We start from the raw sequence: 12740 nt of genomic DNA, 5'->3' as shown, positions 1-12740 counted from the left end.
TACAATTATATCACTGTCTCTCGGTTTCCAATGTACTGGGTTTCCCATTATAAGGCCTCTCTATCCTCCCCCCGTCTCCATTCAGCAGGAACAATAATGGTCTGAATTACACCCAATGAGAGCAGGATGACAAAAATATTCCTAAATTAAAACAAATGTTAACAGGCAAAAATTAAATGTGCACTCCAAATTTCTAATTAGGTGTGGCATTGCAAGAGTTGTGGAGAAGATGTTGGTGTTAAATTGTTCTACCAAGTTGTTGATACTGGAGAAGATGTTGAAGAGTCATTTTCCTGAGTCACTCAAGGTACCATGACCCTAAGAACATCATTCAATTTCTTTATTGTACCAATAATGTGACATAATGTCAGGTTTGTGGTTGCTTCCATGTTTTTTTTTCTGATCAGACTATGGACACTTGTTAAACTCACAGCTTCCCAGCTCTCCCTGCTAGCGATGAATCCAGTAGATTGAAAATAAGGGCCAGGGAACTATAATTTTTACAGTCACACTAGATGACTCCTAGAAAAATTTAAGTAGGGCCCGGCGGCGTGGCCTAGCGGCTAAAGTCCTCGCCTTGAAAGCCCCGGGATCCCATATGGGCGCCGGTTCTAATCCCGGCAGCTCCACTTCCCATCCAGCTCCCTGCTTGTGTCCTGGGAAAGCAGTAGAGGACGGCCCAATGCATTGGGACACTGCACCCGCGTGGGAGACCCGGAGGAGGTTCCTGGTTCCTGGCTTCGGATCGGGGCGCATCGGCCCATTGCGGCTCACTTGGGGAGTGAATCATCGCACGGAAGATCTTTCTCTCTGTCTCTCCTCCTCTGTGTATATCTGGCTGTAATAAAATGAATAAATCTTTTTAAAAAAAAAAGAAAGAAAAAATTAAGTAATGCTGAACTAGCTTATTTCTGAAATAAATTCAACTTTTAAGATGTTTTAAGTGGCAGGTGATAAAATTAAGATATTTTGCAATTTAAAAGTGAAATGTAGGGACAATGTAGGGACACAATAGAATTGAAGTTTAGGGTGTGTGTGTGTGTGTGTGTGTGTGTGTGTGTGTTTGGAGGGCGGAGGAGGGAGAGGTAAAAGAATCATTTAAAAGTCAGAGCTGCCGAGAGAGAACTATTCCATGCACTGATTCACTCCCCAGATGATTGCAATGACTAACACTGTGCCAGACTGAAACCAGGAGCTTCTTTCGTGTTTCCCCTGTGGCGGACAGGACACAAACACCTGAGCTGCCTTCCGTGCTTCTACCAGACCATCAGCAGGGAGCAGAATCAGAAGTGGAGTGCAGGAGACTCCAACTGGCACTCATATGCGATGCGGAGCCCCAGATGCAGGCTTTACCTCCATGCCACAATACCAGCCCTGAGGGGTTTTTATAAAATGATGGTCCCATTTATTTCAAAATCTGTTTTGAAATTTTTTTGAATGACTCTATTTGATAAAAAGCCTCCATCTGTTCTAAAATTCAGAAGGGCCAACCGATAGCAACACTACTATGGAAGATGTCACTAATCGAATATAATAAATGTAAGATTGGAATATAACCACTTTGATGGGGGAGAAAGTGCAGAGTCCAATAAAATTGCTCCTAAGCACTGAGTTTCCTTAGCAGACACAGTGCTATGATGGTGTTTTCCAGTGATAGTGAAATGTAAATATCCCAGGAGAAAAATCATCAGAATTTGTACAGATAGGCATCAGGGGGCCCAGCAAGGTAGCCTAGTGGCTAAATCCTCTCCTTGAATGTGCTTGGATTCCCATATGGGTGCCGGTTTGTGTCCTGACTTCTGACTTCCCATTCAGCCCCCTGCTTGTGGCCTGGGAAACCAGTAGAGGATAGCCCAAAGCCTTGAGACCCTGAATAAGCGACCTAGATGGAGCCATATAGTACGGTGTGCTATGGTGATCAAATATGGTCATCTTGGTTTACTGATAGCACTTAAACTGTATGTTATAAAAAAAAAAATCTGAGGGAGTCACTGTTGCAGAAGAATGGGTTAAGCTTCACCTTATGGGGTGCCAATTCAAGTCCTGATTGCTCCATTTCTAATCCAGCTTCCTGTTAATGTGCCTGAGAAAGCAGTGAATTATAGAACCAATCCTTGGTCCCCTTCAAGCCACGTAGGAGTCCAGGATGAAGCTCCTGATTGCTGATGTTAGCCTAGAACAGCCCTTCCATAGAGGCCATTTGGGGACATGAATCAGTGAATGGGAGATATTTCTACCTCTCTTGTTTCTCTACATATCTCTGCCTTTCAAATTAATTTTAATATTAAAAATCCGGATGTTATAGAGTGTTTAAAATGGCACTAAATCAACCATATGACCCAAATTTTCCATTTTCAGTATTGATACTGAAGTGAATTAATGGAGTAAGGTAAGAGGCTTCTTTTCTTAAATAATATGTCTAAGTAATTCTGCAAGAGATAGCTAAAAATATTTCTCATTAGCAGGCACGGGGTCCACTCATTTAAGATATCACCAAATGATAAGCCTCAAACAGGAATTTCTCAAAGGAAGGCTGTATTTGCTTGTGACAAGCAAAGGAGACAGGGGGAAGATATTTTCCTAAAGAAAATGCCTCTCCAAGAAGTAGTTTGCCATGGCTTTTGCAGCAAGAGTTAATGGAATGTTCAGTACATAGAAAGGGGGAGAGGGATGTCTCTCTCTCCTTGAGCAAATTTTGTGCTCAAAGATATGTCTGTTGTACTTCTGGGGGAAAAAATCAAGTGAGTAAACTGCTTGCTTCAGATTCTGTGCCAACACACCTGCTCTTGAGCCTAAATCCTGCATTCTGTGTTCACCTCCTTTCTTTGGAGTTTATAACTATATTTTGTAACTGGTTCAGTGTTTAAGTGTTAAATGTTCCAATCTGGTGACCTTCCCTGGATTTTAATTTCTCACTCCTCAATCAATGCTTACTCTTTGAATAAATAAGAATTGGGAGAGTTCCCTTTTTAAATCAAAGCTAAATTTTTCAATTCATTCCAAATCTTACACAAATACATTATTTAATTAAATATTGAATGTTTTCCCAGTTGGCTGAACACTCCATTGAGATATGAGCCACATTCTTAAAAGATAAATGTCTAATTTCCTCATTTGAAACCATTTTGGTAAACATCACTTGGCCTCCTTATGGTAACAGCCAGGGAATTTAATGAATAACAGAAAAGGCGAGCCCTTCCAGGTTACTTCAGTTCGTAGATCTACACTGAGGGTCATCCATGCTGCACACTGATGTAGGCCAAGCTGTTTTAAGACCCATTCTGTGAGTGTTTGAGTGAGGTCATGGCTTGGTGAGGTAAAAGCATTAAGTAATGTTTAGACTGAGAAGAGGTGAGTGATAGAAGGCAGTAATACACTAAGTAAGAAGTAGACTCCAATGCCCTTAAAATTTTTTTTTAACTTTTCCATTGGTGCCTAAACACGTTCAAAAATGTACGTGAAATAATCTCAGTTTGATGATTTTCACAAACATATTCAGTACCTTTTTTTCAGATGCCATCTCTTCCTACCTACAATGCTCTTTTCTAATTACTGTTTCCTGCTCTGCCAAAACTGATCAAAACCCTGACTTCCACACCATAATTTAGACCTACTTGTTGAAGGAAACATAAAAAAGTGTCCTTTTTGTATCTAGCTTTTTAAATTCATTTTCTTGTGTGTTCAGTGAATTTCATAGTGATCCATGTGCCTTTAGTTTACTGTTTTGCATTACAGTTTTATAATCCATGGTATGAATATACCACACTTTATTTAGTCATCCCAGTGTTGGTATTCATAAAGATTGTTTTCCATGTTTATTGTAAAATTACTATGGGAGATGGTGCTGTGTTGTGGTATGCTAAACCTCAACCAGCAACACTGGCCTCCCACATAATACCAGTTCAAGCCCTGAAATATTGCCCATATTTAAATTTAATTCAGAATTGGAGTACTTGCATAGGGCAGGTTGTTTTCAGATAGCACTGTCAACTTCAAAAACAGCTGAGCAACAGAGTTATCTGTGGAACTTTTTAAGTATGCATGAGCCTTAAATTCATACAGCTGTTTCTGGTTAATACTGCAAGTATTTAGTGCTGGGCTAAGTATCCAGCAACCCCCTAAGAAGCCTATCAATTTGGTAGCTTTTGTTGTTGTAATAAAAACAAAAAAATGAAAAGCAGATTTTTGTGTGGAGAGAATTTCATAAATCCCAGTACACTTTCTATCCGTTTTCATGTGTGCCATTAAAATAACAACAGCGGAATATGTAGATTCTGTGTGAATGTATTTGTGGTCTCGTCTCTGCTCTGATTGTGTAGAAGGACAGGAACTAAGGAAGGTAAGAGGCAGCGGTGTGATTTGTGTTCTCTCTGGAATCCCTGGCTAGGTGTTTGGAGCAGTGATGAACATAAACCGTGGGAATCCTTTTCAAAAGGAAGTGGTGCTGGATTCATGGCCAGATTTCAAGGCTGTCATCACTCGGAGACGGAAAGAGGTACAGTTTTGAAAGGAAATAAAACTGAGCATGAGCTGCTTAGGGTATTTAGCCTGGCAGTTAAAATGCGGATTGGAATGCTCATGTCCCACATTGGAGGGCCTGGTTTTAATGACTGGCTCCAGTTTCCTGTAAATGCATAGTGAAACCATAGCTGTATGCCTTATTTTAATGTGCTACACATTTCATCACTGATTTCTTAATTTGACTGACTTCATGGTGTCAGGGATATGAAAGACCTGAGGCTGAAACAATAAAATATCTTCTTAGTGTTTCAAAAATCCCTAGAAGAAGCATGGAGCACACATGGCTAATAAGTAGATACTTTTCCACTGAGTGAATGATTCTTTTGGATTCATGACTTTGGTTAAATCAGAAATATGAAACAAAGATGAAAAGTAAAACATCTACCTCATTATTCTTCTGAGACTGGAGGTGAGTTCAAGAGATCAAAGAAGTGTTGTCGTGCCTGGACACATTGGGAAGACTCTGAGAGTTCTGATTCTCAGAGGCAGATTCATTGAGCTATATGTTTTTAGGTAAATAAAATAGTTCAAAATGTGAAATAGGGAACAATGTTTTGGGCACTTGGTAAAGCCATCTCCTGTGATGCCAAGATCCCATATCCTGGCTCCAATCCTCTAAACCAGTTCCTCGCTGATGACATGGAAAAGCAGCAGATGATGGCTCAAGGCTTTGGGCTCCTGCCACCCATATTGGAGACCCAGATGAAGCTTCTGGCTCCTGGCTTCAACCCTAGCCATTGTGGGCTCTGAGGCGTGAACCAGCAGATGAAGGTTTCTTTCTGTCTCTCCCTCTGAAAATCTGATTTCAAAAAAAAAAAATCTTTTTTTTAATGTGAAATATCTTAAAACCGTTCTTATCCTCAGAAAAAGGAATTAAGCAGAAGCGTAAAATTTTCCTTCCTACCCTCACTACAATTCATTAGCCTTATACCCACATGCTTGTTTTTAGGTAGCTGGTATTGCTACCTAATTAGGCGTGCATGTCCAGCTAATAATATCTAATCTACTTAGAATTTAGGTTATCCAGACAACATGTTTGTTTTTATGATTGTATCTTCTGTCCTAGGCTGAGACGGATAATCTTGACCATTATACTAATGCCTATGCTGTGTTCTACAAGGATGCCCTGGCTTACAGACAACTCATAGAAGATCATGACGTTATTAATTGGGACCAAGTTTTTCAGATACAAGGTGAGATCAAGAACAGCTGCATACACTATCCAGTCACATGTTTCTCCTTTTTATCATGTACTCATGTGCAGTAGTGTCCAACACAGGGCGTTAAACACTAGTGCTGAATAAAGATTTCTAGATAATGTAGTATAATTATAATAAACAAGTGGGATCTGAACGAATTAAGTTCTGGATAAATCTCACAAGCAACAAGCTTACACTGCAGTGTTTCTTTTTTTAAGATTTGTTTTTAATCTAAAGGCAAATTTGCAAAGAGGAAAGATACAGAAGTTCTTCCACCCACTGGTTCACTCCCCAGATAGCTACAATGGCAGAACTGGTCCAAAGCTGGGAACCAGAAGCTTCCTGTGGGTCTCCCACATGGATTCAGAGTCGCAGGGATTTGGGCCATCTCTGCTGTGTTCTGAGGCCATCAGTTGGCCAGTTGGATCAGAATTGGAACAGCGTAGACATGTATTGGCATTAATATAGAATGCTAGCACCATGGATTAGCTTGTTAAGCCACAATGCTGGCACCCACCCACTTCCAGTTTTATAATGTACTTTTTATCAGCAAGCTGGAAGAGTCTATCAATTTGGTTTGCTACTGCAGTGAAGTCTATATTCTTACACTTCTACTCATATGGTAGAGCATAGACTTTTAGAGCTATGAAATATGATTCTTCATAAAATTCAAGATTAATCTGAGTAATCAAAAATAAAATAAAATCCATATGAGAAATTACAATGTCTTATGGGATGGTCCTATCAAAAATTTCCATAAAAGAAGATGATAGATTATCATAATGAGCATCATGATTGGAATTTGAAAATTCCACAGAAGTTTTGAAATAAGGCAAGGAATACCTTAATATTCTACATATAAAGTAGTTAAAATAACATTGGTGATAATTATCTTATTAATGATACCCCATGTAAAAATACAACAAATTTATCTTCTTTTCAGATAAATGTTTGCAAATGCTTTCTCAAATAAAATGTCATGTTTCTGATTATGTCTTTATATAGGGCTTCAAAATGAATTATATGATGCTTCTAAAGCTGTTGCTGACCCAAAGCAGTTGACTACAAAGCTAACTTCCTTTATGGCTGTCCATTTTTCTCCTGTTTCATCTCCTCCAGACACCCATTTTCTGTATGTATAACTGCATTCTGAACTTGAGGGTGGGATTTATAGCTATGAAAATATAGTACAAAGTCATTTTGTGTCACTGAGCCTAAATTTGTGTTTGAATGTGTGTGTGTGTGTGTGTGTGTAGAGAGAGAGACACACACAGAATACCACTGTTTTCTTCTCTGGATTTGGCTGCTTAATTTCATTAAAAACAATATCGGTATTTTCATCTATAATTAGAAATGAACTCTTACATGAAGGAAACAATATGGAAATAATCGTCTTACCTACTTTATATCCCTTGAACCTTTTTACCCTAATTAACTATGTAAAGATTTTCAAAAAATATAATAAAAAATGGAAAAAAAGAAATGAACTCAAAATATCAGGATTTTCATAATCTACATAGAGAAAATTATTGCTTAGTATACTGTTCCTCAATAATCCACTCTGCAAAAGCCTGTAGCCAGGATGGGGCCAAGGGCAAAGTCTGGAGCCAGGGGACTTAATTCAGCTCTCACATGAGGGAGCAGAAAGCCACACACTGCAGCCATCACACCAGCCTGCTGCGGTCTGCATTGATGAGAAGGTAGGACCAGGAGCAGAGCCGGCAACCGGACCCAATTACTCCAATGTGCAACATGGGCAACTTTCCCCCGGTCTTAATACCTACTCCTTGTTGTTTTTTAAACAACTGAAAAAAAAATTCTGCAAAAACTGAGAGAACAGTATAAAGAACCTTCCACCATTATTTGGTAGATTTTCTTTAATTCATACCCTTATATACTTTTTTTTCCTGTCTCCTTTTGTATCTAAAAGGAAATGTTCCAAACATCATCCTTAAATATTTCAGGACTAGATAGTGTCACTAAAGGTTATGGGTTTTTGCGGGGGACACTGACTCATAAGACTCAGAAAATAAAGTCATAGTGATTGCTATGGTTGATCACAATGAAACCATGCAAATAAAACCAACACAAGGAAAAGATGGATTGGTTCAAAGGAAACTCTACTGAGGCTTTTAAAAGTCTTCTCCACAGAATGTGCTTAACTCCTCAGACAGTAATTAGGACAACATATGTAAAATATTGGCTACCAGAGAAGTTGATTAGAGGCTCAATGTCCAAGATCTTTCTCGGAAGCACCTTCTGCCTAGCACAAACTGATTTCCTAGAATCCAAGATAGAAAGCAGGTGTACAATGCAAGCCATGTGATTTAAAGAGTTTAATCATGTCAGTCTGGAAACAGAAAGACTGTTCCATGTCCAAGTTTCCAGACACCACTCCAGGAACTTGCCATCAGGCCCTTCTAAGGATGATGACTTCAAGCCTGTTATGTTAACTCTCTCTGCACAAGCCCTTAAAACTTTGTTGACAATATTTAGCGTTTACATTTCCCAAATTCGCATAATGTTTTTAAGAGTTTGTTCTGAATAAACATCCAAATATTGTCCACAATTTGGGATTGGTTAATATTTCTGAAGTTTGTTGTAATGAATCAGTTTTCCTTCATCTTTTTTTTTATTTATTTATTTTTGTTGAAGAATCCAGGCCACTTGTCCTTTTGAGCTTCCCACAGTCCGCTAACAGTTTTATCCCGAAGGTCTAATCTAAAATGTTTCTCTTTCCCTAATCAGGACTTTTAAATTGGGTTTTGTTGTTTTTTTCTATTTATTTAAAAAATTATTCGTATTTTGAATTGACACATACTATCTATGTGTGGTATAGATGATGCTATTTCAATACAGGTGCATAATGTGTAATGATAAAATTGGGCAACTGATACTGTCATCTCTTTGAACACTTATCATCACCATGTGAAGTCTAATTTTAACCTGAATTGTTCTCTTTTGCAAAAGGTTAGGCAATTTGGCTTTAATATCTGTCACTACTCAAATTTGTGAACTCTTGAATACCACTTCGTTTAGCTGCAAGGTCAAAGCATCTTAAGACATTTTCTTTGACAAGGATTTGATCTGTAGCCACATTTCTGCCTGAGGCTTCACTGCCCTTGCTTTAAAGTTTGTTTTTGAAAATTGAATTAAAAAATGCTATCAAACCAGTTATGTTTGTTTTCACCCTTGCTAAGTGGAGAGCTGACTAGCCCAGTGCCGAAGCTGACAGTATGCTAGAAATGTGAGCTCACAACACAAAGCTGTGAAGGAAAAGAAAATGCAACTGAAAGTTTTATAAATTATATCCAGTGATATAAGTCACTGAAGAGGATCTTATGTACTTGGAAACTTCAAGAAAAAAAATTCTGAAGCTTTATCAGGGTTGCAGGTTTTCAACTAAGTAGTCTGAGTTTCTAGAAGTTGCAGCAATTCCCTTTTTATCTTAATAACTAATTGTATGCAGTACATTAACAGAAACTTGCATAACATTAGAGTGAAGGCTAGCGGCCTATAAAAAAGAAGTGGAAAAACTGGAGATTGTGAATATTCAACCAAGAAGAACACACCCAGGCAAAGTGCTCTGGGAAAAAACTAACATTTCTAGAAAGTATGTGTTTACGACTAGCATATTAAGCAATTTGTAATTATTTTCTGGCCATAGATCAGTGGAAACTATATCTCATGGATTTTGATATTTTGTCTTTAGTTTCATCTCTTCAAAACACATTCTTTTTCTCATTAAATTCTTCACTGACTCATAGATCATACAGTAGCATCATTTTCTTCAGGAAGGTTCTTGATTCTCTTTTTCATTTTTCAGTGACACATTAATCATTCATTACAACCTCATGGTGTTGCTTCTATTTTTTCTTCCTGTTGCTTTGTTTTGTGGCTTTTCATTTAAGGGGCTGTATAATAACTGTGTAATGGAGACTATCATATTCAGAAGTGAGGACACAATGCAGTATGCAGCTCTACTTCCAGACAAAGATAGACTCCCAATGAAACTGCTTACTATATCTTGACAATAGGAGGCTGGACTCTCTGCCGTTGTCCATGCCCACAATGATGGATTTAGGACTGTTTATGAGGAACTATGCTGTTTTAATGATAGGGGAGACCTCAGTCGTCGCTGGGGGTGAGGTGGTAGGGAGGGAGAAGAGGAGGGATTAGGGGAAATATCAGGGTCTATGGAACTGTGCATGAGGCATGAGTCCAGCCCCGCAGGGTTCTGCAGACAGCTGACAGGACAGCCATGAAGGACATCAGCGAGGGCTGTAAGAGCTGTTAAGTGCATACAGTCATGGCGCATGCACGCCATTATGCATTAGGGCAAGGCTATGGAATCCTGAGGCTCCCAGATTGGTGCCTGAGCCAAGTTCAGACTTCAGCTAATGCCAGTGTCCTCACAGGATTCCATCCCTCTCCATGCTATCCCCAGCAGTGCAGAATGTAGGAGAGACATACATTAGCGTGTTCACCCAGATTTTCTGTAGACCCAGAACTGCTTCGCATAAGCAGAATTTAGCTTAACGCAGTCTCAGGATAAACCTCTGCATCTTTGAGTATAGTTTTCTCAAATGGTTTTCTAGATAAATTCTGAAATAATATAATTGTGTTGCTATTAAATTTGTCAACTCATAATCCAATTTTTTGCTTTATAATAAATCTGATGAGTTGTACATAAACAAAAAGAAATATAGAGAAACCACTTGATTGCCAGTAGGTGGATGTCTGCCTTATTTGGGCATGATGTCATGAGGCATTTACCTTGTTGAATCACAATCTGATTAGTTAGCTGCTTGTGAGTGACACTAGGTTGGTCGCTTGTGATTGCGTGAAACTCAGGTCTTTGTTTTAGTCCCAGTTAGGTTTTGGTGTATATTATTGTAAATTGCAGTTGACTATACACCAGTATGGAATCCTGGTATGCAGGAAACATTAGCCCTAACTTAACAAAAGAACCACATTCCTTGATCTGTATTGAGAGCAAAACAAGCGGTCATAAGATCAGAAGGAATATTTAATTTGGTTAAACCAAATATTCTCTTATCTGAAATGAAACCCTGAAAAAGGAGAGGAATGATAGATTCTAACTCATTGAAAAGTGTTGGGCATGGTTCTGGGAATAGTATCACAGTTTTGAATCAGTATGAAGAGAGATTTGTTTAAAGTCACACAATTCTGTGCTTGCACTTATTCTCATGTCATTTCTTTTTTCTAGAACAGAGTCTCCGCCACGACTAACCTACCTGAGTGTTGCTGATGCTGATCTGCTCAACCGGACTTGGTCAAGGGGTGGCAATGAGCAATGTCTCCGGTACATTGCCAATCTCATTTCCTGCTTCCCCAGTGTGTGTGTCCGCGATGACAAGGGAAACCCAGTTTCCTGGGCTCTCACAGACCAGTTTGCCACCATGTGCCACGGCTATACCCTCCCTGATCATCGTAGGAAAGGTTACAGCCGGCTGGTGGCCCTCACACTAGCCAGGAAATTGCAAAGCCGGGGATTCCCTTCTCAGGGAAATGTCCTGGATGACAACAAGGCATCGATTAGCCTCCTAAACAGTGTTGGCGCTGAGTTCTTGCCCTGTCGTTTTCATAGGCTTATTCTTACCCCTGCAGCTTTCTCTGGTCTAACTCAGTGAAACTTCAGTAATTTTCTTGTTTAAAATACATTTTTATTTTGAATTTTTGAATTATTGGTACAATTTCGTATAGACTGGGAATCCCCCAGGAAACTCCCACCCCGACATATTTTCCCCATTTTGCTACAATGGTATAGTCCTTCAGCAATTTTCTTTCCTTGCCTGACCATAAACACACTTTTACATGGCAATGGGGGGTAATTAAAACTAGAATCAGAAGCATTTGGGTTTTGAAAGGGACGTGGAAAAGACATGCTGGGTTAACCTGCACAGCCTTGCAGGTTTCCCCAACAAATTGCTATGTGGGTTAACACAAGTTGTCCCAAAGGACGTATCATTGTCCTTCTTAAGGATCCAATATAGGAAAACACCTTTTATTTATCAAGTCAGAAGTTCATACCACAGTAGCAGAAATAAGTGCACACTAATAAGTAACAAAGGACTTTGTGGCTTCTGTGTTACTGTTGAGTTTGGGGCTTCTGCTTCTCACCACCACACCAGTTCTTCACCGCAGAAAAGCTATGCATCTCCTGCTGCTCTACCTCACCTCTGTTCCTATCACTTCCACCCCAAGTTCTCTAAGCTTTCTTAGAGACTTGCTTACTGACTTCCCCCGGGGGGTTAGGCACTCAGCAGTAGTTCTCCCCTGGGGCTGTTTAGATGCTCTCACCTTTCAGTGTTTCCCTGAGTCGCCTGGAGGCCTACTTACAGCACAGAAGAATAGACTCCTCCACCATGGCTCCTGAATCAGCCAAATAATTTGCATCTCTGAGAGGTTCTCATTTTTAGTTGCCTTGAATGGGTGAAGAAACAGACATTGTAATGCTATAAACAAATTCAGCAGGGGACTAAACCCTTCCTAATAACCTGTTTCAGGACCCTGCTCTTACAGTGGGCTTTCTCATCAAAAACTCAGGTTCACTTTGTGGTGTGAAGATGAACCAATAAACATAAGTGTATTTACATATACATCCTATTCATATTTTCCATATGCATAGATTCATAAACTCGTGATGAAGTAATAAACTTTAATCCTCTCATGTAAAACTTGAGGACCAGGAAGAACAAAGAATTTCTTCAAAATCATAATCTACAGAGTGTCAGGGTCAAGCCAGAAGTCTGTAATTTTTATTTCAATTTCTCATTTCACCAAATTATGTACTTTTTAATTTAAAAAGTTAAATTTTATTTACATTTTATTATATTATTCTGTGATTTTTACCAGCGCTTGTTTCTAATTCGAGTTTCAATTGTTTGTATTATATCTGTCAAAGACAGTAGAGGAAGAAAAATATCCCAAAATGTGCTCTCAAGTAGGAATAAAAGGCACAAACTCAATGATTAGATTTGTCTGGTCTAGAGACAA

The 12740-nt window shown here is 39.1% G+C and overlaps 1 protein-coding gene across 1 annotated transcript; it reads left to right on the top strand.

Annotated features, from left to right (window-relative positions):
- Nucleotides 1–205: 205 nt before the first annotated feature.
- Nucleotides 206–11634, top strand: GLYATL3 (glycine-N-acyltransferase like 3). Its single transcript, XM_004590537.2, has 5 exons — nucleotides 206–307; nucleotides 4388–4495; nucleotides 5588–5714; nucleotides 6726–6852; nucleotides 10951–11634. Exons 1-5 carry the CDS (start codon nucleotides 230–232, stop codon nucleotides 11372–11374), a joined length of 864 nt encoding a protein of 287 aa, XP_004590594.2. The 5' UTR covers nucleotides 206–229; the 3' UTR covers nucleotides 11375–11634.
- The last annotated feature ends 1106 nt before the right edge of the window (nucleotides 11635–12740 follow it).

The sequence above is a fragment of the Ochotona princeps genome, chromosome 1 (genome assembly GCF_030435755.1).
Source record: "Ochotona princeps isolate mOchPri1 chromosome 1, mOchPri1.hap1, whole genome shotgun sequence".
Classification (NCBI taxonomy): domain Eukaryota; kingdom Metazoa; phylum Chordata; class Mammalia; order Lagomorpha; family Ochotonidae; genus Ochotona; species Ochotona princeps.
This window is presented reverse-complemented; position numbering and strand designations above follow the sequence as displayed.